Source organism: Mus musculus, chromosome 7 (genome assembly GCF_000001635.26).
Source record: "Mus musculus strain C57BL/6J chromosome 7, GRCm38.p6 C57BL/6J".
Taxonomy (NCBI): domain Eukaryota; kingdom Metazoa; phylum Chordata; class Mammalia; order Rodentia; family Muridae; genus Mus; species Mus musculus.
The window spans coordinates 122495676-122522459 of record NC_000073.6 but is presented as its reverse complement, the minus strand read 5'-3'; the positions used below and the strand labels follow the sequence as shown (position 1 = coordinate 122522459).

Genomic DNA, 26784 nt, shown 5'->3' with positions numbered 1-26784 from the left:
ACACAATTAGACACACGGGGAGGGTTTGCAGAAGGAGCAGAGCTGGCCGCAAAGAGGCAGATGAGTGGCTGGGGGGGGGGCAGGGGCTGCACATCTGGAGACTTCTACAGCTGCCTCTGTGGGCTCTGCCACATGGTTTTAAGTCACAGTCAAGCATCCCCAGACGACCAGGACGCACTCTGTGGACTTCCTTGTGATGTGGGCATCATAGAATGTACTAACCCAGATCTCAGTGGCAGAGCCCCTTGCAGCCCTGAGCTCTGGGTCTAGCCTACTGCTCCTCGAGGCAAGTCTGTACAGCGTGTTCCTGTCACTGAATGCCTGAGGCACCCGCGGTACAACAGTATTAGCCAGAGGATTTTTTTTTTCCAGATCTGTTACTGACATCATATACCAGGTAACTGTATGACGCAGCAGGAAGGCTGGAGGAACTCTGTCAACATCGGGAGAAGGAACTGAGTTTGCAAGGTGGCATGTGACTTATTTGATACCAGAGAGTGTTAAAAGACTCTCTGGAGGCCTGGGAAGATAGCTCAGTCAGTAAAGTGCTTGCTGCCCAAGCGTAAGGCACCTGAGTTTAGACCCACGGCACCCACATAAAGCAACCTGGGTGTGGCACCATAGGCCTGTAAGCTTAATGCTGGGAAGCAGGGACAGCCGGTACATTGGGAATCTCTTGGCTAGACTAGCTGAACCACTAGGTTCAGTGTGCCTTAAAAAAATTATTACTAGTAATTCTACTTTTACAGATACACACACACACACACACACACACACACACACACACACACACACAGGGAGAGGGAGAGAGAGAGAGAGAGAGAGACAGAGACAGAGACAGAGAGACAGAGAGACAGAGAGAGAATCTCTCAGGTAGCTCAGGTTGACCTTGAACTCATTTTATAGCTCAAGGCGAACTTGAACTTCTGACTCACCCTGCCTCTACCTTCCCACTGCTGGGATTATAGGCCTATATCACCACATCTAGTATGCGTGGCACTGGAGAAGGAACCAGGCACTTGTGCATGCTAAGCAATTCATCTGATTACCATATCCAGATCTCTTCTGTCTTTTCATTGTCTCTCTCTTTGCTTGGGTTAAATGCTTAGCTCTTGTTAAATTTCTCCCAGGAAAACTGTTTCAGTCAACAACTGTTTTAAGCAAACAACTGTCTTTTTTGTTGCTGTCATTTAAAATTGTTTGGGTAGAGCAGGCAGGCAGGCACTAGCTACCCAGGCAGAGGGCTGTCCTGTGTGCTGGGCTAAATGCTCATAAAACAAAACTAGAGATGCAGAAAAAAAAAAAAAAAACAGCTTTGTTTCTGAAAGAGGACTTAAGCTCCTCTTGCAGTTTAATCGGCCTGGGAAAAGAAAGGAGTGGGGGAGTTAGAAGGAGGGTAGTTCCCTGCGTGGTCCTGCTTTCATAGACTGTGACATCATAGCAGCAGTGCAAGCGGGGGTGGCGGGTGGGTACCCGGGGTTGAACTACCATCTCTCCCTGAAGTCCCAGAAGCACTGAGGAGGAGGGGGAAACAAACAAACAAACAGGGCCAGCTGTGACCTGGGGCTGAATGCATTGTACCCTGTGGGGAGGAGACACACTGAGGAAGAAAATCAGAAACCTGAGGTACAAGTAGGAAGCCAGTAAGACAACTCAAATCTGGGAAAGTCTAAGGACGGTTTTCACCAAAGAAGCAGTGCTTCCTGGTACCTATGATCCCTGCGCTTGTGTGCTCAGCCCAGGGCCTGGCATCTAGTCGGAACCGAACCAGTCAGTAGTAACTATTCTTATTACAATTCTTACCACTACGCTCTCTCCTGCCTCACTTCTACCTAGCAGTGATCACGGACTTGCAGAGGAAGGACACCCTGTCTGTGTGTCCAGGAAGACAGAAACAAGGCAGGGGAAAGTATCCGAAACTGATGGAAAAGGATGACTGGGCTTTTCATAGCACACTAGTGCTTCCTTCCTCATTAAGCAGCTCCTTCCTCCCATTGTGTCACTCTGGGTCATTTAGTCACAGTGTGCAGGTGACTTCTGTTCTGCAAAGATGTGAACTTCTGGGAAACTGAGTTAAGGCCATCTTTTGATTCAGGCTGGAAGATGACAGCACCTCAAGACTGGGCTTCCATTGCTCATATATATGTGTATGCATGTGTGTGTGCGCGCGCGCGCGTGTGTGTGTGTGTGTGTGTGTGTGTGTGTGTGTGTGTGTGTGTGTGTGTGTGTGTATGTGTGATTTAATGTAGACATGCTATTGAAAACCAATTTCCTAGACATCCGTCTATCAAATCTTCCCATGGAGTCAGCCGCTGGCCCTCAGTAGTGAGCTGAGGGCAGCCCTGACTTCTGATTATTATTTTACAGTATGGAAAGGGTTTTTTTTGGGGGGGAGGGTGTTTTGAGGCAGGGTTTCTCTGTGTACTCCTGTCTGTCCTGGAATTCTCTTTGTAGACCAGGCTGGCCTCGAACTCACAGAGATTCGCCTGCTTCTGCCTCCCAAGGGCTGGGATTAAAGGCATGCGCCACCAGCACCCGGCTAAGTATGGTATTTTTAAGCACTTCAGAATTGTGCTTTATTTAATACCAACCCCCGACACACTCCTTTCCATGTCATCTCTCTCATTACATGGTCATTGACTTGTTCTTTGAGTCATTTCTTGTTCAAGGTTTATCTCCGCTCCCTCCTGAACGCCATAAAAACATACCTGCCATCTTTCCTGATGCACCCCCTAGGGACTAGAATGTTCTGTCCATTTGAGTAAGAACCCGAGGTAAATCATTCCGGGGCAGGGACTAGGGAGCTCTAAGGTGGACAATGGGGATGTGCTGGCTGGATGATGCGTTCTTTTTCTTGAGAAGTCAGTCTGATTTGTCTTCTCTTTCACTTGGAACTGAAGAAGTCCCAAGTGAGACAATTCAGAGAGGAGATCATTTATCTTTAAGAAGTAAGAACGGCTCCAATCACCTCTTTCCCCAACGCGACGGCTCGGAAGCCAGGTTAGACCATTGATCTTACTCTTCCACTCAGGTGTCTGTAAAGTGGTCCCCCGCGGGGCTGACCCACCCCCTGTTGGAAATATTGAATGAGGATGCTTTGTTCTGGCATTAGAATCAAGCAAAGCAAAAACTCCAGAAGAAATAAAACATTGTTGGTGACTGTGGGCAGGTTTGGGAGGCACTGTCAACAAGGGCACACTTCCTAACGGAGTCAAGATTGGGCAATGGGTGGCTCAGATCTGTCGGGTAAATCCGATGATTTTCGTGCCATGAAGCTGTGTGCCCTAAGACAGGGGTGGTAAACTAGGGTAAGAACTGCAGCCAAGATGGAATCACATCTTGCTTGTTATTCAGTTATTCATAGTTACAGCTTGTCTGGTCCTGTGTGTGTGTGAAGCTGAGTGTCTTTTTCAATCACTCTCTACTTGGTTTTTCAAAGGTTCTTTTATTGAACCTGGAGCTCACCCGTTGGTTAGACACACTGCCCAGTGAGTTCTAGAGGCTTGCTTGTTTCTGCCTGTCCTCAGTTTCTGGTCCCCTTGGCATGCCGGGGCTGGGGTAACAGATACACACTGCTTTTCTCCTGCCTGCTTTTACATGGGTGGTGGGCTTCTGAATTCAAGTCCTTGTGCTTACACAACAAGCACGTTATGACTGTGCATGCTGGCAGGTGCCTCAGCACCTAGCCATCTCCCAGCTCAGCACCCAGCTATCCCCCAGCTCAGCACCCAGCCATCCCCCAGCTCAGTACCCAGCCATCCCCCAGCTCAGCACCCAGCCATCCCCCAGCTCAGCACCCAGCCATCTTCCAGGCCCCCTTTTACGTTTTATTTTGAAGCAAGTCCTCACTAAGCTGTCCAGGCAGGCCTTCACCTTGCCATCCGCTCAGCCCCAAGCTTCTAAGTAGCTCGGATGAAAGACCCATGACCAGGCCCAGTAACTGAAGAGTCAAACAAGGCCAAGCCGAGCTATGAGTCATCATCTTGGGTTTCTGTTTTCATATTGCAGTTTTTGTTTGTTTGTTTTGGGTTTGTTTTGTTTTGTTTTAATTTTTTTTGAGACAGAGTTTCTCTGTATAGCCCCAGCTGTCCTGGAACTCACTCTGTAGACCAGGCTGGCCTCGAACTCAGAAACCTGCCTGCCTCTGCCTCCCAAGTGCTGGGGTTAAAAGCGTGCACCACAACTGCCTGGCCCTATTGCAGTTTTAAAGGACAACATATTCAACCCCATGTATGATGGACAGAAGTGCATTGTTGTTTCCCATGTAGAATCCTTCTTACCAGCCATCCACACCGGCTTTCTGTAGTTCTGAAATCCCAAATGACAGAGATCCCATGAAGTCATTCCTGCTGGTCAGGTCCCAATCCCAGATCTCTACAGACAGTCTTCTGTCTTTGTCTGATTCCTTCAGCTGACTGGAGAGTGGGAAGGAGGAAGGGGGAGAGCGAGAGAAAGAGAGAGAGAACCAGCTGAGGCCATCATGACTTCTCAAGCAGATGAAATGTACAAAAGGACGCGACCCTGCGGTAGAAATCCTGTCACAAGCTGCTGCAGGAGACACACTTGGTTTCTATTCTTCTGGGAGTTGGGGCTCATTCTGTTTGACAGCCCATGGCTCAGGTGGGGGACCTAAGACAGCGCCAACAAAAGCAGGCCTATCTATGTCTGTTGCTAATTCCCATGGACAGTCACTGGGAAGCAGTCCACTACCCAAGACATCACTGGGCATGCATGTGTGTGTACACATCTGAGCTGAATATGAAGCAGAGACTGCACAGAGAAACCTCTTGCTAGTGTCTCGGGGGAAACTTCTATGACATGGTCCTGAGAGGCTCAAGTAGCCCTTGCTTTATCCTGAAAAAGAGGCAAGAACATGAGGCTGCCCCCAAGAACCATGTTGCCAGCCTGTGGCTGTAACACGACCTCTGGGGCCAAACTCCATAAGAATGCATCCTGCTCAGCCTTCACCTCGCCAAAGGGACTCTTGAGCAAGCCCCATGCATAAAATAGAAATGATCTCACCAGAGATTATTAGTCAGATTGTCTAACTAGTGCTTGATTGTATCTCATACCTGCTCGGTACTGCTACTATTAACAACCACTGGCCCAGGCACGTTGAGAGGGGATCCTCATACTCTTCCTCATCAGAGAAGACCCTAAAGTGGAGCTGACATAGTTCTCCCAGTAGGCTGCAAACCCAGCATCATCTAAACTCAGTCCTGGAGATTTTTGTCACTATAACCTATAGGTTATGCCCCACTAATTAACTGTCACCAGGCAGGACACACCCAACCCCATCCACTAACCCATATTCCCATACTACAAGCAGTCGCAACTGTATTAATTTTTTTTTTCCTCTCTCCTGGCTAACAATACTGGAAGGAGGGAGGGAAGCATAGGAAAAGGGGAGAACGCCCCAGTCCCTATATCTCTGCCTCTGTCACACATGCTAGGCCATGGAGATTCCCACTTACAATCTGAAGGTTTCATTCCACTCTGGATTGAGGGAACACTTGATGGTCTTGGTCTTCTGTTTGCTCTCACTTTTGGGATCAGGGATCAGTTTCAGTTTAACGTAGGGATCTGACAAGCCATTGGGGTCCATAGGTACCAGATTTTTAGCATCTCTTACTGAAAAACAAGAGGCAGTTTCAATATTAGCAATGTCCAAAGTGTTTAAGTACCTATTAGTGATGCCTGAGGCACCCACAGCAGGGGCCTGAGCATCTCACCTGCTTAATGGGAATTTGAATTTTATTAATATCAACAGCTAGAGGCATGTAAATGAGACAACCTGACAGGATTGCAGAATTTGTCCCATACTGACTTTTAAAAATTATTCTTAAAATCTTTATTAGCTTATATTATGTAAAATAATGCTTCCTTGGAATATCTTCATACATGTATATAACATAGGTGCTGGCTAGTTTTATGTCAAGTTGAAACAAGCTAAAGTCATTTTGGAAGAAAGAACCTCAACTGAGAAAATGCCCTCACCAAATTGGCCTGTGGTAAGCCTGTGGGGGCACTTTCCTGATTGGTAATTAATGGAAAATCTATATAATGGTCAGTCTCCATTGAGACTTGGTTAATGTCTCAATGTCCTGGAAGGACTGGGACATTAGGAAAGCCCATTTCTGGATGCATCTGTGAGGACATTTACAAAGATGATTAAACCACGAGGGTTCTGGTTGACTGAATGGTCTAATCCACTGATGCACACCAAGCAGGAATGATCTCTGAGGAGGTGATGGGATTGCAGAAGGTGGAGCCTGGTTGGAGAACTGAGTCACTCAGGGCATATCCTGGAGAAACAGATATTGTCCTGGCCACTTTTTGTCACTGCATCTGTCTGCCATGATGTGAGTTCCTCCCTCACCCCCTTCCACCATGACAGACTGAAACCATGTGTAAGATAAACCCTTTCTCCCTAAAGCTGGTCTCTCTGGTATTAGCCACAGCAATGACCCAGGACTATAGAAGCCTGAGCAGTCAGCTACACAGACATGCAGAGGGTGTTGCTGCATGTAAAGGTAAAGGGAAGCAAAGAGGTGATGCTCTGTGAGCACAGCCTTTTCTTTAGAGATAATGGAACTCACTAGAACTAGATAGACGACAGTTGTGGTGTTGTAAATGTGAAGTACAGTGAACTGTGTCATTTAACGAGTGAATTGTTATCTTATACACTATGAATGTTACCTTCATGCAAAAGGAAAAGGCTGAGAAAGGGAAGACGGTTGCCATCTTAATGAGGATACACATGCTAGCCGTGAGTCACACAGCAGCATCACCGGGAAAGTCCATGAAGGGGATGCTGGGGAAATATCAATAGTTTTTTAGCGAGGCTCCACCTAAGATTAGGGCCTCCTACATGAAGGTTTAGGATCCACTTAGAGAAGGAGAGGGAGTGAGGGTGAGCACTGAAGATGCCGTGGGCCAGAGAGAAGATGAGGAAGAAGTAAGGGACTGCCTGGAAAAGCCGATCAACATCAATTTAAAGGGTAGAAACATGGGTAGACAAGAAAAGGGACCAGAAAATGAGGCTTGCATGGAACATAAGACAGAATGTTAAATAACTTAGAGATAGTGTGGACCTCTCAGGCAAGAAAATCCAAGAATAAATTCAGCCTAAAAATGAATGAAACTAACTGCTTGAATGTATGACTCCTATTGGTAATACAAAGATGGGCTCAACATTTTAGCAAATCTATTATTAATATATTCATCAGTTTATAAGTGAAAGAAGAAAACCACAATGTCAGTGTAGTTATCTGGAAATAGCAGGAAAAAAAATCTCTTGACAGGGTCACAACTAGCTGAAATAATAGTGCCATGGTTTGGAACAAAAGCAATCCCAGGAGGCAGGCAGGCCTGAGACAGCGACATCAGTTCCCATAGCTGTTACTCCACACTTTCCCTCAGTGTCGCACAGATGCGAGCAACACATCAACACTATGATTTCTACAGCCTCAAGACAACAAGAACAACAACATGTAAGATGGTGAAATACTGGAACGCAGCAGGTAAACCCTCCCCCTTCACTTCCTACAATGTTCCCTTCCACCTAATCACAGGTCTTTTCCCACAGATGGTACAGGTCACAGACCCCAGTCTTATGTTGTTTCCATGTCATGAATTCTGTTTTCCCTGGCAACAAATCTTCTCTCACCAATCAGCTCAATGGACCAGACACATATTCTGAGCCCTTACTCCATCCTCCTTCCACTCTATTTGTGGGGCACGGATTTTAGGGTACAGTGAACTGGTTTCTTAGAAAACACTCCCAATCTCCTCACCAATTTCTTTCTAACTTTGCTTATCTGACAAAATACAAGTCATGGTTAAATTCAAACATCTTTCCTACATCCAATCAGGTGACCACTCTAGGAAGACAGAAGAAGTGGAAGAAATGGTGGGAGAGAGAAAGGGAGAGGGAGGGAGGGAGGGAAGGAGGGAGAGAAGAAGGGAGGGAAGAAGGGAGGGACAAAGGGTCAGAGAGAGGGAGGGAGGAAGCATGTGTAGACATTCAAGCAGAGGAAAGGGAAGAAAAGGGAAGCAGGAAACAGGAAAGAAGTGTGGGGAGGAAGCAGGCCAGGAAGGAGAATTTTCCAGGTGTTAGGACCTAACAAATGAATTACCAGAGATGTGGATGGGCTTTCTTCTGCTAAGACATGGGTTGAATTCATTCTCCATCTCAGCCACAAGTTATATCCCAAAAGCAAGAAATAGTCCTTTCTGGCCTTAATTCCATGAACTCAGTGAACAGGTTCCTACTACACCCTAAGCATTCTGGTATGTTCCAAGGAAACTGGGGAGAACCTAAGATGCGGATCCTGTCCACACAGAACATATGAAACCAAGTTTGTTAAAAGCATCATTGATTTCTGTACTGAAATCCAGACAGTAGCCAGGCTACATAGTATTGTAGTTGTGGAGTGGGCTCTTACTTAGCTATTACTGTAAACCTTCAACCTTGGTTTCTTGATCAATAAAATATGTTGATTTAACAGTAAATTTGGACAAAGAGTATTTATAGCAGAACCTAGAAAATACTCGATAAACATAGATCATGTCATTACTGTCTCATTGCTCTTGGTCAGTGCCCTCTGACCACACTTGCCATCCACCCATCCATCAACCCATCCATTCATTTGCTTATTTGTTTATTTATTTAACAACACCAAGGGTTGAATTCAAGACCTCACAAACACACACTGGACTTCTGCTTACTCTTTATTTTGAGGCAGGAGCTCAGTTTCCCAGGCTGGCCTTGAACTTGTGATCTTCCTGCTTCTGCCTCCAGAATAGCAGAGATGAACAGCCTCTGCCACTAGGTCTACTTTCTTTCTTCATGGGAACCATGCATTGGACCTCCTATTTGAAGCCTCATCAAGAGGACTCTGCCAACCTCAGCACAGAGGAGCTCTAAAGCTCTCCCAACCACGATTCCTGTCCCTCCCCCCATGGACTTGATGCTGGCTCAGCAGGGGCTGGAGTGAGATGTGTCTGTTTGCTTTCCTGACAAGGGTGAGGTGGAGGCTGCTGGCCCACGGAGCACACATGGAGTAACACAGCTCCTGAGTGATGTTTTCCCCACCGAGCACAATCCCCAACTGTTATCTTCTCTCGTTTCTCAAGTCTTCCAAGGAAAATAGCATGTGCCAGTTTCTAGTCTGCGAATGACACTTAGCTCACACAGTGATCTGCATAAAAACATGAACCGAGTTGTTCTGAGGGGCCATAAGCTTGTCTTGTCTGGATGATTGGCAAGACACATGTGTGTAGAAATAGATCGTTTTTCTTCTCCTTCCCTCACTTCCCTAGGCTTCGTGTCATATAAACCAACACCACAATGACAATAGATGGGAAGTGGTTCTCTGCCTTATGTTTAGGATTCTCACCAAACGCTCTCTGCTGGAGTGCGGTGTGCAGTGTACTGAAGCCTTCCTTCACCCTCTGCTCTCCCTGCCTCACAGCAAAACATTCCTCATTCCAGCCTGATTCCACCTTTCCCGACACCATCCTCAAACTCTTTCCCTCTTCCGCCCTCTTGAATCCATCCTGTCTATCAAAGCGGCTAAAATTCTCTGGGACTGAGTATCTATCGTAGAATTGATTGGGAGCTGTTGGCTTTCACATCTCCAGGAATATGGCTACTTTAAAACCACTGGATCATGAGCAGTCGACAGGCGCTCCAGGCTTAGATCCAAAGGCCTGTCCTCTTGGAAGCTTTTCAAAGTCAACTCGTGTTTCCCGGCAGTGAGAAGGCCGCATATGCGTTGAGGAAGCAAATCTCTCCAGACCACACTTGGCGAGACCAACTTTGATTTTCTTGATAAATGTTTCTTTACTATCTCTGCTGAAATCCAGCCAGTGCAGATGGTACGGTATGCTTCACACAAAGCAGAAACAGCACCCATCCCCCTGGCGGAAGTTTGCTAAATGCACAGGAGAACATAGTGAACCAGAAAACATAGCCTGTTTTGACCATGGAGCTAGGTGGGATCAAATCCACACCAGCAGGCAAAACCGCTGTAGTCTGGTGAAGGTTCCCTGGCCCAGTGTGGGAAGATTCAGCACCAACATTACTGTCTTTCCTAAGAATCGTTCTTCAAGAACTTCCCTAAACCATTAACCCTCCTTCCAAAGAAGGAAAAAAAGTCTTCTAAAAAGTCTATAGGATTATGGTGTTTTATAGTCCCAGTATTGAATTTTATAAATAATGGGAGATTAAAACAAACAAACAAACAAACACCTTTTTAAAGGAAATTTCCTTGCCATTCTGAGTCCTCCCAGCTCAGGTCTTCATTATGTGCACTGAGACAGTGATTCAAAGCCATAGCCACAAACATTAAAGTGGACAGTGCGCGAAATACAGAAAGGAGAAACCGACCTACACAGGGGAAGGTCTACACAAGCTGGCGGACACCTATACTGAAGATAACTTCGCACCCACTAAAAACATTGAGCTGTTAACACGCACACAGGTTTTTAAGACACAAGAAACAGAAGGGCGATGGCGCGCGCCTTTAATCCCAGCACTTGGGAGGCAGAGGCAGGAGGATTTCTGAGTTTGAGGCCAGCCTGGTCTACAAAGTGAGTTCCAGGACAGCCAGGGCGATACAGAGAAACCCTGTCTCAAAAAAAAAAAAAAAAAAAAAAAAAAAGGAAAGAAAGCTCGTGTTTAAGAAAAGGGCCTTCATAATTCTGTGAATGAAACCAAAATCTGCACTATTAGATAATAGCCCTGGGCCAGCATTACATTGCTTCATTTGGATAATTAGACTGCACACTTAAGACAATGCCTTTGACCTTGGGAAATCCATGCTGAAGTAGTCTGAGGTCAGTGGGGGTCATGATCCCTTACTGACCTCTCAAGTGGTTTAGACCAAAAAAAAAAAAAAAAAAAAAAAACCACTTATCTAAAATTGTTTAATATAGAGGATGGTAGAATACATATAGGCACACAAGGGACATGAGGGACAAGAGGAACAAGAGAGATACAAGGGACATGAAGAACACGAGGCACAGGAGGGACATGAAGCGCGTAGGTACATAGGCACATGAGGTACTCCTAGCCAGTCAGGTGAAGAAAATACAAGAGTTTATGTCATCCTTGACTCTTTTTGAGACCATGTTAAAATCAAGTCCTTTTAAAAGCCTCCCACCCCCAGTCTTCTAAAGCAGTTGTTCTTAACCTGTCGGTTATGACTCCTATAAGGGTCGTACATCAGATAGTTTTACACTAAGATTCATAACAGTAGCAAAATTACAGTTATGAAGTAGCAGCAAAAATAATTTTATGGTTGGGGGTCACCACACCATGAGGAACTGTATTAAAGGGCAGCAGTGTTGCAACACTTGAGACACAGTGTTTTAAAGAGATGTGCAGTAAAGCACATTTCTACAAGGCCTACATGCATGCACACATGTAAGCACCCAGGAGATACATACAATCATTTTTAACTAATGGTTGCCTCCGAGGGGATGGAGGGGGCTGTTTGAAGGTGGGAAGCAAAAGAATATTGGCCTTATCAGTTCTAGTCTGAATTTCTTACAAACAAAATACATTCTTTTATCAATTATGTTATTAAGTTGTGTATTGATAGTATCTGAGAATCCACTGCCCTGGCCTTCATAGACTTCACTCTGTTCCCCCAAAGACACAAACAGGGCAACTGGATCTTCTCTGTGATGCTTCAAGACTATAATCTGAATTATAGGGCCCAGAAACAGGATCTATGCTAAGGGCAGAGTCCTGACGTCCTATCTGAGACCGGCGGGACCCCCTCGATGACACCGGCCTGCAGGGACAAATACTGACTGAACATATGAAAACAATCTTCCTGCCCAGTCCTGGCCTCTAATGTCAGCCATGTCCTGGTGGCTGACACTTTCCTTGGCCCTTTGTTTAACTCCATGGTGCTGTGGGTTATATCTCCTCATCTAGATAATCACATGACATACATATTGAAGAATATATTGCTTTTAAGAAATGTCCATTGGGACATTTTAGAGTTAGTGAGAACCATGACCCCCAACTTATTCTCAGATGATTCACAAAAAATGCTTGTGTAAAGAAGTGTTTATCAAAGAGAGGGTTAAAAATCCCCCCCAGTGTCACTCCATCCACAGGAAGCGTCTTTAGCCCTCTTGTCTACAGTCTGTCTCCTTGATTTCTGCTTCTTTATTACCATAGCACTTCTAAGGCCTCCTTTCTCTGGTGTTTTGTGAGTCCTTACAACCTCCGGCTCTCCTTCCCCAACCCCTTCCCTGGCCACTCTATGTAGGTGTCCAATTGCAAAGCAAGCAAACATGGGGTTTTAGGGAGCCTGCATGCAGACCAGAGTCATCTGGAGTGTGTCTTGGCCCCACAGGCGTCTGCCACAGCTGGCTTCCCAGGGTTGCTGGCAGAGGCACAGTTGTCACACATCTGATTATCAGTTGTTGAGTCAAACTTCCAGCTGGGACTGTCATCGTGTCTATCGAGAAAGCCTGTCGAGCCGCGACAAGTGAGGGAAAGGTGGAGGATGAGGTAGCTAGCTGGAGCCTGCCAGACCTGGGCGTAACCTCCCCCTCCTCCAGGATGCCTAGTAACTTCGAGTTCTATGTCAAATGACTCCTCAGAACCTTATTAAAAACAAAACAAAACAAAAACAAGCAAATGAGCAATGCTAGCAGTAGACCTGAGAGACAGGTAGACCTTTGAAGTCCACTGGCTAGCTACCAGAACCAAATTGATAAGCTCCAGGTTCAGTGAGAGGCCCGTCTCAAACAATAGGTGGTTGAGTAGGGACCCTCTTGAGTGAACAAGAAAGACACCCAGTATCAACCTCTGGATTCCACAGGCACACACACACACAGTCATGCTCATATGTCCCCCATACACTCACAAATATACATGCCTCATAGATATACTCTCTCTGAAACATACATACAAATGCATACACCACATACATTCACTCACACACACTTAATATACAGTCACAAATATATATGCCAGATATTTACACTCACCCACCCACCCACAATCACAAATACATACCCCAAATACACACACACACACACACACACACACACACATACACTCACAAATACAGACACCACATATACACACTCATAGGTATACACACACATTCACACACACACACACACTCACAAATATATACACCATACAATACACACACACACACACACACACACACACACACGTTCATGTCTAAGAGAGATGAACTAAAAGGAAAAAGAATTTATTCTGGCTGATGGCATCATTAGTTTCAGACCCTATTAGGCTAGCCCTACTGCTTTTAGGCAAGGCAGAAACATCCTGGTAGATGGGTGTTGTGGAGAAAGCCGTTCTCTTCATGACATCTGCAGGCCAGCACAAGGAACTGGAAGATGCCAGAGTTACACTCTACCCTTCACAGTCATGTCCCCAGGAACCCATTTCCTTCATCTAGGTCCCATTTCTTAAAAGTCCATTCAGCTGTGAACTCATGGGTTGATCCATGATGATGATCATAGTTGTCATCCATCCACTCTCAGTAGTCCCAACTGCTGAGGGATCCAACCTTTAACACACGAGCCCATTGGGGACAGGGACACTCCGTATCTGTACTATCACTTTAGTGACCAGGATGGTGGCATTTAGGGAGAAGGTGAGCTCGTGCAGAAGCCCAACAAATGCTGGTTTCCTTCCCCATAGAGAGAATTCAGACCAAGTCGTATGATGAAAATTTACAACAACCACCACGATAAATTTCAGGACTGAAACAGCATCCCTTTAGCGTGATCTTCCTACAAATGAACCCCCGAGGAGGCAGCTTGAGGATGATGGACGGTGCGGAGTCAGATGCGATAAATCCATCCCTCATTACCAGAAGCATCTTTCCATTTCAGTTTAGTGCCTTGGACTTCTGCCTGGGATGGCATCTCCTGTGAATTCCCAAGAGCCCTCAGACATTTTTTTTTATTGACAGAACAATTGCACATCTTTATGGGACACATTGTGATGGTTTAGTATGTTTATATATTGTGTATTGATCAACTCAAAGAACCTAGGCCCTTCATCATCTCAGACACTTCTCTTTTCTATATGATAAGACCATTCAAAAGCCTCTCTCCCAGACAGTTTGGATTCGTTTCTAGTTTTACTTCTCTGAGTTCTTTACATCCAAGCCCCCATCCTTGGTGGCTCCCTTTCCTCTGGCAAATGTGGTTCTCTTTCCAAATCCTGCTCATAGGGGGACACTTTTCAGCAAGGCCTTCCGTGATGCTTGCCTTAGGCAGCTTGAGTCACCTTGTAATTCCGGTCTTCAGCCACAGTTTGAGCCTCACGGGTCCAGTCACCCTGCTGGGGTTCCTGGTTCACTTCCTTGACCACTGCTGGCAGGAGGCATTTCATGCTTTCCATTGTTAGGACTCAACTGGCTTCCCGGCTCCATCTCATGTGCCTGATGATGTGTCCAAGGAAATGGTAGGTGCCAAAGGACCTCTGACTCTATGTGTTTTTATCAGATGACGGGTGAGACACTTCCAGAGCCTCTGGGGGTGAGATGCTATTGGATTCCTATCTCTCTGGCAGGAGACTACATCATCAAGTCTGTGGATCTTGGACAAGGAGAGAATTCCTTTATTGAAGGTCTCAAGGCTCAAGGCAGAGGAAGCTGAGAGTTATTTAAAGTCTATTATTAACTTTCAGAGTTTTAAACCTCTCTGCCTGTCAAAAACTGACAAAGTGGTTTTAAAACTGTTGTGGTATTTCTGATCATTTCATACTTCTTACTAAAAGGGAGCTTTTGTTTGGCATATTTTCTCCCTAGGTCCACTATCGGGGTTTTCTTTCACAACTGAAACATCCTTTGTGTGTAGTTCATCGCTTGTTTCTCTCTACCCAAATTCAAGTGATCTTCTGTTTGCTCTGGTCTTGGCTCTAGGAACATTTGGTCCCATCTCCCCCTGAGTAAATGCCTCTTGCTTCCAATGTCTGTCATTTTGTTCATGGTTACAGTCATCTTTTCATCACTGGAAATTGAGGAGCGTGTCTCCAGCTTGCTTCCATATCATTAAACACCCTCTTTCAGTAGGAGTCCTCAGCTCACCATTCCTATGCATTTCTATTTATTGTATTGTTTTCAATAGCTTTCTAAGGGCTGGAAACTGGCTCTGTGGGTAAAGTGCTTGCCTGGCATGCATGGAGCCTGGATTCAGTCCCCAACAGTGCATACACCAAGGGAGGCAGAGCACACCTGTGGTCTTGGTACTCAGTGGAAAGAGGATCAGAAGTTCAAGGTCACCCACAACTCCATAACAGCTGAGAGAGATGAAAGATGCCCTGTCCAACCACACTAACAGGTGATTGATTTTTTAGCACGATGCTATCCTTCCTGCTTCCCGGTTAGGAAGACCCTTTTTCATTTCTTGTGCGTCCCTTTTTGCCTCCCACCTACAGCACTTCATGGGTCTTTTTGATTTTTTTTTGTTTTATTTGGTTGTTTCTCATACTTCAGTGAATCTTTAACACATGGGTGAATTGCTATAAGCCACCATGAACTCAGGACACAGAACAGCTCCACCATCTCAGAGAAAACCTTCAAACTTCTCGTGTGTGGTCACCATCCCCTTACCTTCTCCCCACACCCAAGACCAGGCTTCTACTCATCTGTTTCTCACCACTACAGTGTTCTCTTTTCAATCACTGCATATATAAATAGCACCACACACTATGAATCCTTTCAAGAGCAGCTCCTCTTACTCAGCATGATGCCTCTGAGAGTCATCCAAATTGTTACGCATATGAATAAGTCCTTTTCATAGCTGAGTAATGTTCTATTGTGGCTGTGCCACAGTGTCTCTTTCCCTTGGCTGTGGAACACAGGTGAGTTGTTTCCAGGGGAGAACTAGCCAGAAGAAGGATCAATGAGTCACATGGTTCCATGTATGTTGAACCTGGTATGACAGCAGAAACTTTCCAGAGTGGCTGTGCCTTCTGCCTTCCTGTTCAGTAATGAATGACAGTCCTGTGCCTTTGCCAGCACACAGCACTGACTATACTTATCACTGTTACTGATTATTCAGCGATGGCTATTGGTGAGTGATGGAATCTCATCTCTGTTTTAAGTTGAGTTCCCGACGTCCCTAAGGTATCAGCATCTTTTCACAAGTGGATTTATCACAGTAATGTTGCCTTGAATGAAGTAAGAGTTCGTTCAGCTTTGTAGCCCATAGCCACACCTGGGGGCGTGCAATGTAAGAGGCTTGTGACAAACCGGAAGCTGAGGCAGAAGGATCAAAGCTTCAGAGCTTCCATGGGTAACTTAATGAGGCCCCGCCTGCCTCAAAGTAAAAGCTAAAAAAGCGTACATCATGACTGGAGTTCAATTCCCAGTGCCACAAAAACAAGTATTAAACAACAAAATTAAAAATAAACCTTTCTTCTTCTTCTTCTCCTCCTCCTCCTCTTCCTTTTCTTCCTCATCTTTCTCATCCTCTTCCTCCTGCTGCTCATCATCACATCATCATCATCATCACCAACATCATCACCATCACCACCCTCACCCTCACCATCATCACTATTATCACATCCCTACCATCATCATCGCATCATCATCACAATAACCACCACCATCACCACCACTACCACCACCACCACCATCATCCACCATCATCATCACCGCCATTGTCTCATTTCTCCTCCCTCCTCCCCTCCCCCCATCTCTGTCCTCCTGAGGACTGTACCCCAGGATCTCACTCACTTTAGGTCAGCAGTGTCTAACTGGGTTCCCTCCTCCTTAATTTTCAAGTTTCTTATTCCAGGTTATAATTTCTGTTTCCACTGTGGAGCAGTGTCTTTCCCAGAGCAAATGCTTTCACATTTTAATGAAGTTTAATTCATCTTCTCTCGTGTGAGTCATCTTTGTAGTGTCATGTCTGAGACCTCGTTGTCTAACTCCACATTATAAGCCCCCAGCATTTTCTAAGAATTCCACACTTTCTTTTCATCTAGCTCTGCCCCCCGTCCCTCGGGACTTTGAGTTAATTCTCCCATGGACTGCGAGGTGGAGGCTAAGATTTATTAATTTTGTGTCTAGATATCCAGTCACTCCAGAATCATTTGTTGAAAGTCTGACCCTTTCTGACTTGGCCACCTTTGCACTTCTGCAGACAGTCACTAAGTTCCTTCATGTGGTTGTTTCTGGTTTCTCTGCTTCAGCGATGTGTAGCCCTGTCGCCTGAACCGCTCCATCACCAACACCCCAGTGCTGGGTTATTGCAGCTTCACAGGCAAGTCTTACAACTGAGTATTTGGCTCTTCCAACTTTATTCTTCATCTTAAAAAATATTTTGGGCTGTGTTGAATCTTTACAGTAGCATATAAATTCTAAAACTACCTTATTCATGATTTAAAAATTCAGGTGACCTTTGGATTTGAATTTATACATCAATCTTTAAAAGTGGACATCTTGGGTTGGGGTGGCTCAGTGGAATGCTTAGGATTCAAGTTTTGATCCCCAGAAACAAAGAAAAAAAGAAGTGGAAACCCAGCCCCTTTACTCGGTGGAATCCTCCTGATCCATAAACTTGGCACAGGAAACTCGATAAACCTTTGTGTAATACTATTTCCATTTTTTTTTGTAATTTTTAGCACAGTGATTCTGACACCAGTTATTAAATTTGTACTTGAATGTTTCATCTGATGTTGGACCTCTTTTACATGTATTTTTTTTTTTAGTTTTGTTTCTCATCGTTCATTGTCCGTATGTAGCACACACTGTGTGGTGACTGCACTGCCTGCAGTGAAACTGCGTGTGGTCATTGGTTCTGGGAACGTTTCTGTAAATTTCCTATGAGATTGCACTTAGACGCTCGCGTTTCCTACGTACAGAGAAGTTTTTGTTTCCAGTTTGCTTTCCTTCTTTTCTTGTCCTATCACACTGACTAGACCTCTAAATACAGGCTGGGGCAGGGTGGAGGGAGACGTTCCGTATTCCCCACATGGTGCAGAGGAAGCCTCAGCCTGTCACCATTATGCATGTGGTAGAGTTTGGTGGATCCCTTTATGACATCAAAGATGTTTCCGTCTATTTCTAACATGTGTGGATAGATACCGGATGAGGTCAAATGCATTTTTCTGCATCACTGGGTTTCCTTTCTTCAGATGACAGACATGGAGGATTGCATGGGCCGACTTTCGGTTATTGACTCTGTGTTGCACTGCCGCAGTAAAGCCTCCTTGCTTGGGGCACATTGCATTCGACGTGGATTGGTTGTTTGGTTTGCAGATGTTTATTTATTTCCTTAAGCGATGTGCTCATAGCTTCCCAGGGCTGCTTCAACTGTTTTAGGACCAACGATGCTTGCCTCATAAAACATTCAGAAAATGGCTCCTTCCTCCTCTACTTCTTCCTAAGAAGAAACCCTGTCATCCCTTCTTGAAGTGTTTGGCAGAATTCACCAAGAAAAATTTCATTTTATGCTTTGAGGAGATGGCTCAGTCAGGAAACTGCCTGTGCGCATGAGTCCCTAACCCTGACTCCCTGAAACCCAAGTCAAAAGTGCCGAAGGTCAGGAGTGAGGGAGAGGATGAGATGCGCAGATTCCTGAAGCCAGACTGGCTAATTCCTTGAGCTTCAGATCTAGTAAGAGACCTTGACTCAAAATAAGAAAAGTGGCCAGGCAGTGGTGGCGCACGCTTTTAATCCCAGCACTCGGGAGGCAGAGGCAGGCAGATTTCTGAGTTCGAGGCCAGCCTGGTCTATAGAGTGAGTTCCAGGACAGCCAGAGCTATACAGAGAAACCCTGTCTCAAAAAAAGAAAGGAAGGAAGGAAGGAAGGAAGGAAGGAAGGAAGGAAGGAAGGAAGGAAAGAAGGAAAGAAGGAAAGAAGGAAAGAAAGAAAGAAAGAAAGAAAGAAAGAAAGAAAGAAAGAAAGAAAGAAAGAAGGAAAGAAAGAAAGAAAGAAAGGAAGGAAGGAAGGAAGAAAAGAAAAGTGGAAAAAGAACGAGGAAAGATGCCAGTGTCTACCTCTGGCCTCTATACATATACCACACAAACAACTACATACACTAACAACTATATATATAATACACACATGAGCACACACACTAACAAGTTATATAACACACATAGCACTCACACTAACAAGTCTATATAACACACACTAACAAGTATATATAACACAGACATACCACACACATGCACACACTCTAACAAATACATATACCACACATGCATACGCACATGCACACACATACACTAACAAGTACATATAATATATGCACAATTTTTTAAAAAAATTTTAAGCATCTTTTTATCTGGATACCACAGTTTAGTACATTGTATTTTCTTTTCTCTGGGAGGGAGGGAGGTGTGGAATGGTACAGGCTTTTGAACCCTCAAGGACCACTGGCAATGAATGGCTTACCTTCTCCCCAAGGCCACACCTCCTAGTCCTTCTGAACAGCTCCACTAGCTATGGACCAAGTATCCAAATAGATGAGTCTACAGGGGCCATTCTCATTCAGACCACCACACTCACTTCATCTCTTGTTTTCAGTGACACTTTTAGGGAGTGTCCCACCATCCATCCACCCAACTGTGCAAAAGAATTTGAAAACCAAACTGTCCCTTCCTGTGGGTTTAATCTATAGCTACAATCTGTCTGTCTCATCTCCTTATCATTTTATGTGCTTAAGCCATGCCACATCCAACTTAACAATGGTGATGCCACAAGGCATTTCTTAGTTTTCCTTTTCCATTGCTGTGATAAAATACCCTGACAAAAACAACCTAAGGAACAAAGGGTTTATTTCAACTCATGGTTCAAGGTGAACACATGATGCTTGAAGGTGCATTTAGCTCACACATCAGGGCAGGAAAGTCAAGGCAGGGGGACCTTGAAGCAGGTGGTGACATCCACAATCAGGAAGCAGAAGGGGGTGCATGCTGCTCAGCTTCTTTTCTCTACAGTGTTCAGTATCCAGCCAGGGAATGGTACCACCCATAGTGGGCAGATCTTATCACCTCCATTAACATAGTCAAGATAATCACCTATGCCATACCCCCCGAACCCCCAAATGTTTTTCTGTTTTATACAATTAACACTAACCATCTCAGGGACTGTGGTTACTAACTTGTATTTGAAGTCCGACATTGGGCTTGGCTTGGATGAGTGGCTGGCACACAGCAGTTCCTCCTAAGGTGGCTGCTTACACACTCAGTTTTTCCTCTCCTAGTAAGAGGAAAAGCCTCCTAGTTGATTTCTGACCTCTAATCTTACTTTATCCACCCCATCCTCCATATCCCAAAGTGATCTTTCAAACATTCAATTCTGGCCATATGTTCTCTAAGCAGAAGCACTTCATAGTTTTCAGAAAGTCTATTTATATTTTTCACTATAAAACTAGGTCAAAGGATAAAAAAACTACATAATTATCTTTAAAAATGATTTAAAAGACAACTGAAAAATTAGGCAACAACTCTTTTAACACTTAGTGAAAAAGAACTAGAGGAATGCGGTTCTCGATGTAATACATGTACCAGTGGCTTTCCTCCTGCTTCCGAGTAAACCTCAAGAGGCATATCAATTAAGACCACAATCGAATTAAGAATGCCTAGCATCACACTATAATTTAGCATCCGTCTAGAAGTACCGACCAGTACAGTCACGTGAAAGAAAAGCATAGGAGTTTTGGATGTTGAGAAGGAGAGCATACAATTAGCTTGCTCTGACTGCGTCTTAGGGAACCCCCTCAAAGGTTCTAGCATATGATTGGCACCATTTTTCTACTTTGTAACTCTGACCAAAATTTTCCAATTTAATCTCAGTCATTTTTTGGTTGGGATTTTTGAGAGAGTAGCACTTAAACGTGTAGACTTGGCTGAGTAGGAATTACCGTTTTTAGTTAGAAAAGGAAAAGCTAGGGCAGATCTGAAAGGAATCCTTCTGTCATGTGAGGGCAGGCTTGTGTCCATTACTTTTAACAAACTAACGTCAGGAGGCTGGAGAGGTAATGTTCCAGTAGCTAGAGAGATGGCTGTGACTGGAGAGATGGCTCGGTGGCCAAAAGTGCTTGCTACCTATATTCAGTTCCCAGCACCCACACTGGACAGCTCACCACTTCTTGTAATTCCTGCTCCAAGAGTCCCAACACTGTCTTATGGCCTCTACAGGTAACCTGTACGGAGGTGCGCATACTCACACACATACACATGCTTTTTAATAATACAAGTACTTTTAAAAATAACACATAAATACACTGGAGTCAGAGGCAACTTGAATGTCCCAAGTCACTCTTATTCTCCTGAGTTCTGAGCTTACATCACTGTGAGACTCATGGAGCTGTGGGTTCCATAACTGACTTTTCCTGAGAGTCAGAATATTGGAAGTCATGGTTATTTTATAACTGAATACACCTAGTGTTAACTGTCTTAGGCACAAGTGCCCCCGATAACTGAAGGGACCTGCGATTCTCAGGGTTACTCTATATCTACTATGACCCCAGACTGTCACAGTCGGAGCCCATAGGTCCCTCCTCATCCTAGGAAGCATTTGAGCAAGTGCCCACTGAGGTCTCCAGCCCAGTCTCCTTATGCCTCGAAGTTCCCAGGAGTGAGAACAATTCCCTGACTGGGTCCTTCTAGGATATAATGTTTGTCACTTTGAATAGGACAGAGCATGTGAGGCTAAATGGAGACAAAAGAGAAACTTGTCAGACCAGAGAACCCCTCCCCATGAACATCTGTTCCCTAGGCTAGCCCTGAGGGTCTTTCTGTATACTGAGGACATCTGTTCTGGGAATTGAGCAGACAAAAAGTCAGCTTTGCCTCTTCTTGTTTAGAGAACGCCTCCCTCCTGTCCCCTGTTGAGGGAGAACAGGGACAAACAAGACTTAATGCTTCCTCATTCACACCCTCAAGAAAGGAACCAAGATGAGGTGCCCATGAGGCCCTGTCTTTGCCTAGGTCCTGAGTAGATGTAGCAAGCAGCCCCCAGTCCCTTCGCTGCAGAGGCAGATGACATGGCTCTGGGCTCTGTTTCGAATGTGATTATTTCTAAAGATGTGACATAAATACTAACATGGGGTCCCTGGAGCTGCAGAGTTGCTACTTGGCAGCTTAATTTGGACATTCAATCAAAACTGTTCACAGTAGCTTTGCACAGCCCAAGCAGCAAAAGCCAGAAGCCACACAATCTGCTCACTGTGATCACTAAGTGATGGGTTTAATTTCCAGACACTTGGGACAGAAGCCTCCCCAGCTCTGAGGAAGGCAGTCTTGCTTCCCTTCTCTGGAGAAACAGTGCATATTTTCTCATTTCTTCAATGGGCTCCCCGTTTTGATAGAAGAGTCCTATCTACATTAACCACATCACTGAGTCATGGAACTCAAAGGATTTTTGAGAACCTGACAGCCACATGCTCAAGTCATGTTCCCCAGGCAGTCGGAGGAAAGAGCTGTCACAGGAAGATAAGTTTTCTGTTTCTTCTACTGTTGTACAGAGGCGATGGGGTAAGAAACAATCTGTTGAAGGAGTCCCAGCAGAGAAATGTCTCCGTGTTATATACTGTCAAATATCCTCGGTAGCGCAGAAGCCATGAAAAAGAGGGAAATGTTCCTGGTAAACCCATTTATCATAAATGCATGACAGAGCGATAGTTAGATGTTGGGGCTGTGTGTGTGCATGGATCAATGGGTAAATGGACAGATGGACAGATGGGTAGGAAGACAGACCAGTGGCTGGGTGGCTGGGTGGGTAGATAGGTAGAGTGATAGATGTTTGCACAGATGGATGTACATATGAATGGCTCAGTGTTTGCATGATGGATGGGTTGATAGCTGAATGGGTAGATACATGGAGGGATGGGTGGGTGATTGGATGGAAGAATGAATCAATAAGTAGATGAGTATATGGATAGGTGAATGGGTGGGTGGGGGGGTGGATGGATGGATGGATCGATGGACAGACAGATGGATAGATAAGTACATGACAGAGGAACATGTGTGGATGATAAAGTAAAGAGCCTAGTCTAAGGGAAGTTGCCATTCCCATTGTCTAATTTTCTGAGCTGTTCATATCTCAAAGCCATTCATGATTAGCACCTTTTGAACTCTCCCCACACGGCCCCTATTCTTTGCCACTGGACATACACACATGTGCAGAGATACACATGTTTCATTCAAAAGACACTTCCAAACCACTCAAGCAAAGAGTTAAGATACCATCTGGCCATGTCATCCTCATCATTGCAAGAGGATTCTGGGGAACCTCTGACATACCTAGGCATTTAGACACTGAGCTCTGGGGATGTCTATGATGTGGGAGCATCCTGGGAAAACTGGTGGGACTTCAAGAACAGCCACCCCAAGAAGGTCACAGCTACTTGCTACCTACTGGAGAAATACTGGTGGTGGTTTTTGGAAGAATGCCTAACCAGACACTGATATAAATCTGATGCTCATCTCCAAAAAGCTTGCATGGCAGAGATAAAGTGCATTCTAGCACAGACCCCACCCCCATCCCTGCCTGGCTAGAATGCTCAGAAGGAAAGGGATGCCCTGCAGAGCCGACCCACCTGAGATACCATCTCTGGCTCACAGAGAGCAAGCCCTAGGATGTTTCTTCCTTCAGCACACAGTGACTCTATATATAATAGGCTATGGCTTTAAATGATTTGTTTCCCCAATTCCCACTTTACTGGATTTTGTCACTTGTGCCCCGAGGCTCTTCCCGCCACCCAGGCCCTGCAGCTAGACATGAGTCATCTCCTCTTGCCTCAGGGAGAGAGTTGTCAGGTGTGACGGAAGAACAAAGGCAGCAAATCCTTGACTTTTTGGTCCTCAAAGCTTCTGTCCCCTCCTTCTTCCCCAGCCACGGCTCAGAAGGTGAACTGCAGGGTGACAGGGAGCGACAGTCCCTTCTCTGCTCTGTGATGCACCCCTCTGGTGCCCAAGCTCTGACTTATACTTGCTTTCAGCACTGGCTTCCACTGCAGCAGCTGCAGGGCTGGGGATGGAGCTGGGTTAGGAAGGTGCCTGCCTAACAAGTCCCTAGCATGAAGGAGGTGTGGTGGTGCACACCTGAATTCCCAGCACCTGGGAGGGAGAGGCAGGGGGATGGGGAGTTCAAGGCTATCCTGACTACAAGAGTAAGTTGGAGGCCAGCCTGGGAACACCTGAGTCTCAAAACAAAAACAAACACAAAAATCCACAGCGAGCTCCCATGCACACCTTGCCCTAATACAAAACCCCAGGACTGGTCCCAGACGCTCAGTCCTAGAGAGAGGCTGGATCCAAACCTGACAGGGGCAGAGCTAGAGCAAACAGCCGAGACGTGTACTTTCCTATGTGTGATGAAAGATCCTCTCTCTCCCAGCCCATAGACTGAGAAGTGGTTTCTCCATCTATTGTCCACAAAACTGCAGCAGGCTAATAGGCAACAGACACCACCCAGACCTCTTGAAGTAAAGACCAAACTGAGTGTTCCGTTACTGTAACAAAACTTCCAGCTTATTCTGAGGCTCCTGAGGTATGAGAACCACCACTTTTGGCCAGCGCTGTCTGACAGAACTTACTGGAAGAATGGAAATGTGTGCTCTCCCTGCTAGCAGCCCCTGGTCACTGGCTGCTGAGGATGTGAAGTCTGGCTATTGTACAGGAAGAACTGAATTCTTTACTTTTCATTTAATTCTCATTGATTCCTATTTAAATGATCCCATGTGGCTGGTGGCTGCCATGTTGTACTGAGCGGCTGGAACACTTACGTCAGTCTCCTGCCTGACAGACCTACCTCAGTACCCTCTTCTTGCAGGTCAGCCTACGAGCTGCAGACAAATTAATCTTCTCGGAGCATAGATCTTATCATGTCGTCCCTGAGCCTGAAACACTCTCAGTGACTCACCATCCCTTTCTGAGTCGAACGAAGTCCATTTCCTTCTGTTCTTTTTTTTAATAAGACTAAAAATGACTTATCTCAGAATATGATTTTTTAAAAAGACTAAATAATTGTAATACATGACGATGAGTGAGCTCCTGTAAAAGACTTGTACTGAACGCAGGTTATACATGAATCTCATTTAATCCTCACCAAAACCTTATGATATACATATAGGGCTCTCTCTCCACTTCACTTATGTGAAAACTGAGCTGAGGAGGTTGAACGATGCATCTGACATCCCATAGCTGTCAATAGAAGAGCAGGATTGGAACCCATGCCAGTGCTGGGGACGATGGTGAGCTCTGTAGTTTAAGGAACTTCAAGTTCAAGGATAGCATGGTCTACTTGGTGACAACCAGTCTCAAACACCATGACTATACAACTATCTCTAAGACATCCCCCTAATCCTGGCAGGTTTTCCTGGGTCAAGTTTGATGTTGAATGTGCCCTCTCTTGGTTCGTCAGTGGTTGCATTCCCATGGAAGCAGCTTCTAGGGCTCCGTGAAACATGGGCACACTTGTTCTTTTGAAGTGAACAAGCGAAAGCTGTCATCAGATGTCTTGGATGCCTCTGGGTAAAGATTAACATATTTATCCCCAAAATAGCATATCTTTGCATCTCAGATGGTATATCTGGCACATCTTAAGGGAAGTCAGCACGTCATTCATCAAGGTGTTAACAAACAAACAAACAAACATGATGGAGGACCTTTTAAAAATGATACAGACAGATCAGGCAGGTGAGAGCCAGACAGGTGAGCAAGGACAGGTACCTGTTAGCTTAGAAAAGATGCTGAGCCATCACTGGAAAGAGAGGCCCATTGGACACGCAAACTTTATATGCCCCAGTACAGGGGAACGCCAGGGCCAACAAAATGGGAATGGGTGGGTAGGGAAGTGGGGGGGAGGGTATGGGGGACTTTTGGGATAGCATTGGAAATGTAATTGAGGAAAATACGTAATTAAAAAAAAAGTATGATATATAAAAAAAAGATGCTGAGGAGGGAATGAAATCTAATCTCAGCCTCCATCCCAGAGTGGAGAGTCTGTGTGTGTGTGTGTGTGTGTGTGTGTGTGTGTGTGTGTGTGTGTGTGTGTGTGTGTGTGTATGTGAGTGTGTGTGTGTGTGTGTGTGTGTGTGTGTGTGTGTGTGTGTATGTGTATGTATTATGTTGAAGCCCTGAAGGATATTGGTAGTCTCTGGGTAGGCCAGACACTAACTTTGTCATGGCTGGGCCATGTCCCGGGGAAGGAACAAACAAGCCACAGGGACAGAAGTGCTTGTGCTATTAGTTATCTGACAAGTGGTATAGAAACAATTTAAGCATCCACCATACCAAAGCAAGTGAGTACTGCATAGAAACTTCTTCTTGTTGTTGTTTTAAAAATGAGGTTCCAGATAGTTTCATTTTATTTATCATTTATTTTTATAACGTGTGGTGCTGGGAATTAAACCTGGGCCTCATGAGTGCTAGGCTAATCCCTCCGCCTCTGGGCTGCATTCCCACTCTCAGTTTCACCTTTAAAGAGGTCTCCAGAAGACTGCTTAAGAACTGATAACAAGCTGATGGGGTGGGGGAGATATCAGATATCAGATGCCTGCTAGGTGTTCTGGTGACTATGAGAGAGCTTCCTCCACAGTGCTCAGGCCTAGAGTCCTAGGTAATGGTGCTCTTCTGTGGAAATTTGACAAGGTGGGACCTAGCTAGAGGAAGAAGATCAAGGGGGTGGATCATTAGGAGTGTGTAACCCTGGCCCACTCCTTCACCTCCCCTGACCCCTGTTTCTTTTCCTCCCCCAACCCTCTTCCTATCAGGAAGAGCAGCAAGAGCTCTTCTGTCACGTGTCCCT

General features: G+C 45.3%; 1 protein-coding gene across 3 annotated transcripts in view; it reads right to left on the bottom strand.

The window, feature by feature from the left end:
- The window catches only part of Prkcb (protein kinase C, beta), a 345299-nt gene that overhangs the window by 111943 nt on the left and 206572 nt on the right, over positions 1-26784 (bottom strand). For all 3 annotated transcript variants that reach the window (XM_030242217.1, NM_008855.2, NM_001316672.1), the window contains 2 exons: positions 5475-5631; positions 4281-4415 (listed from right to left, as the gene is read on the bottom strand). In XM_030242217.1, coding sequence (XP_030098077.1) covers positions 4281-4415; positions 5475-5631 — 292 coding nt within the window. The remainder of the gene's footprint in view (positions 1-4280; positions 4416-5474; positions 5632-26784) is intronic.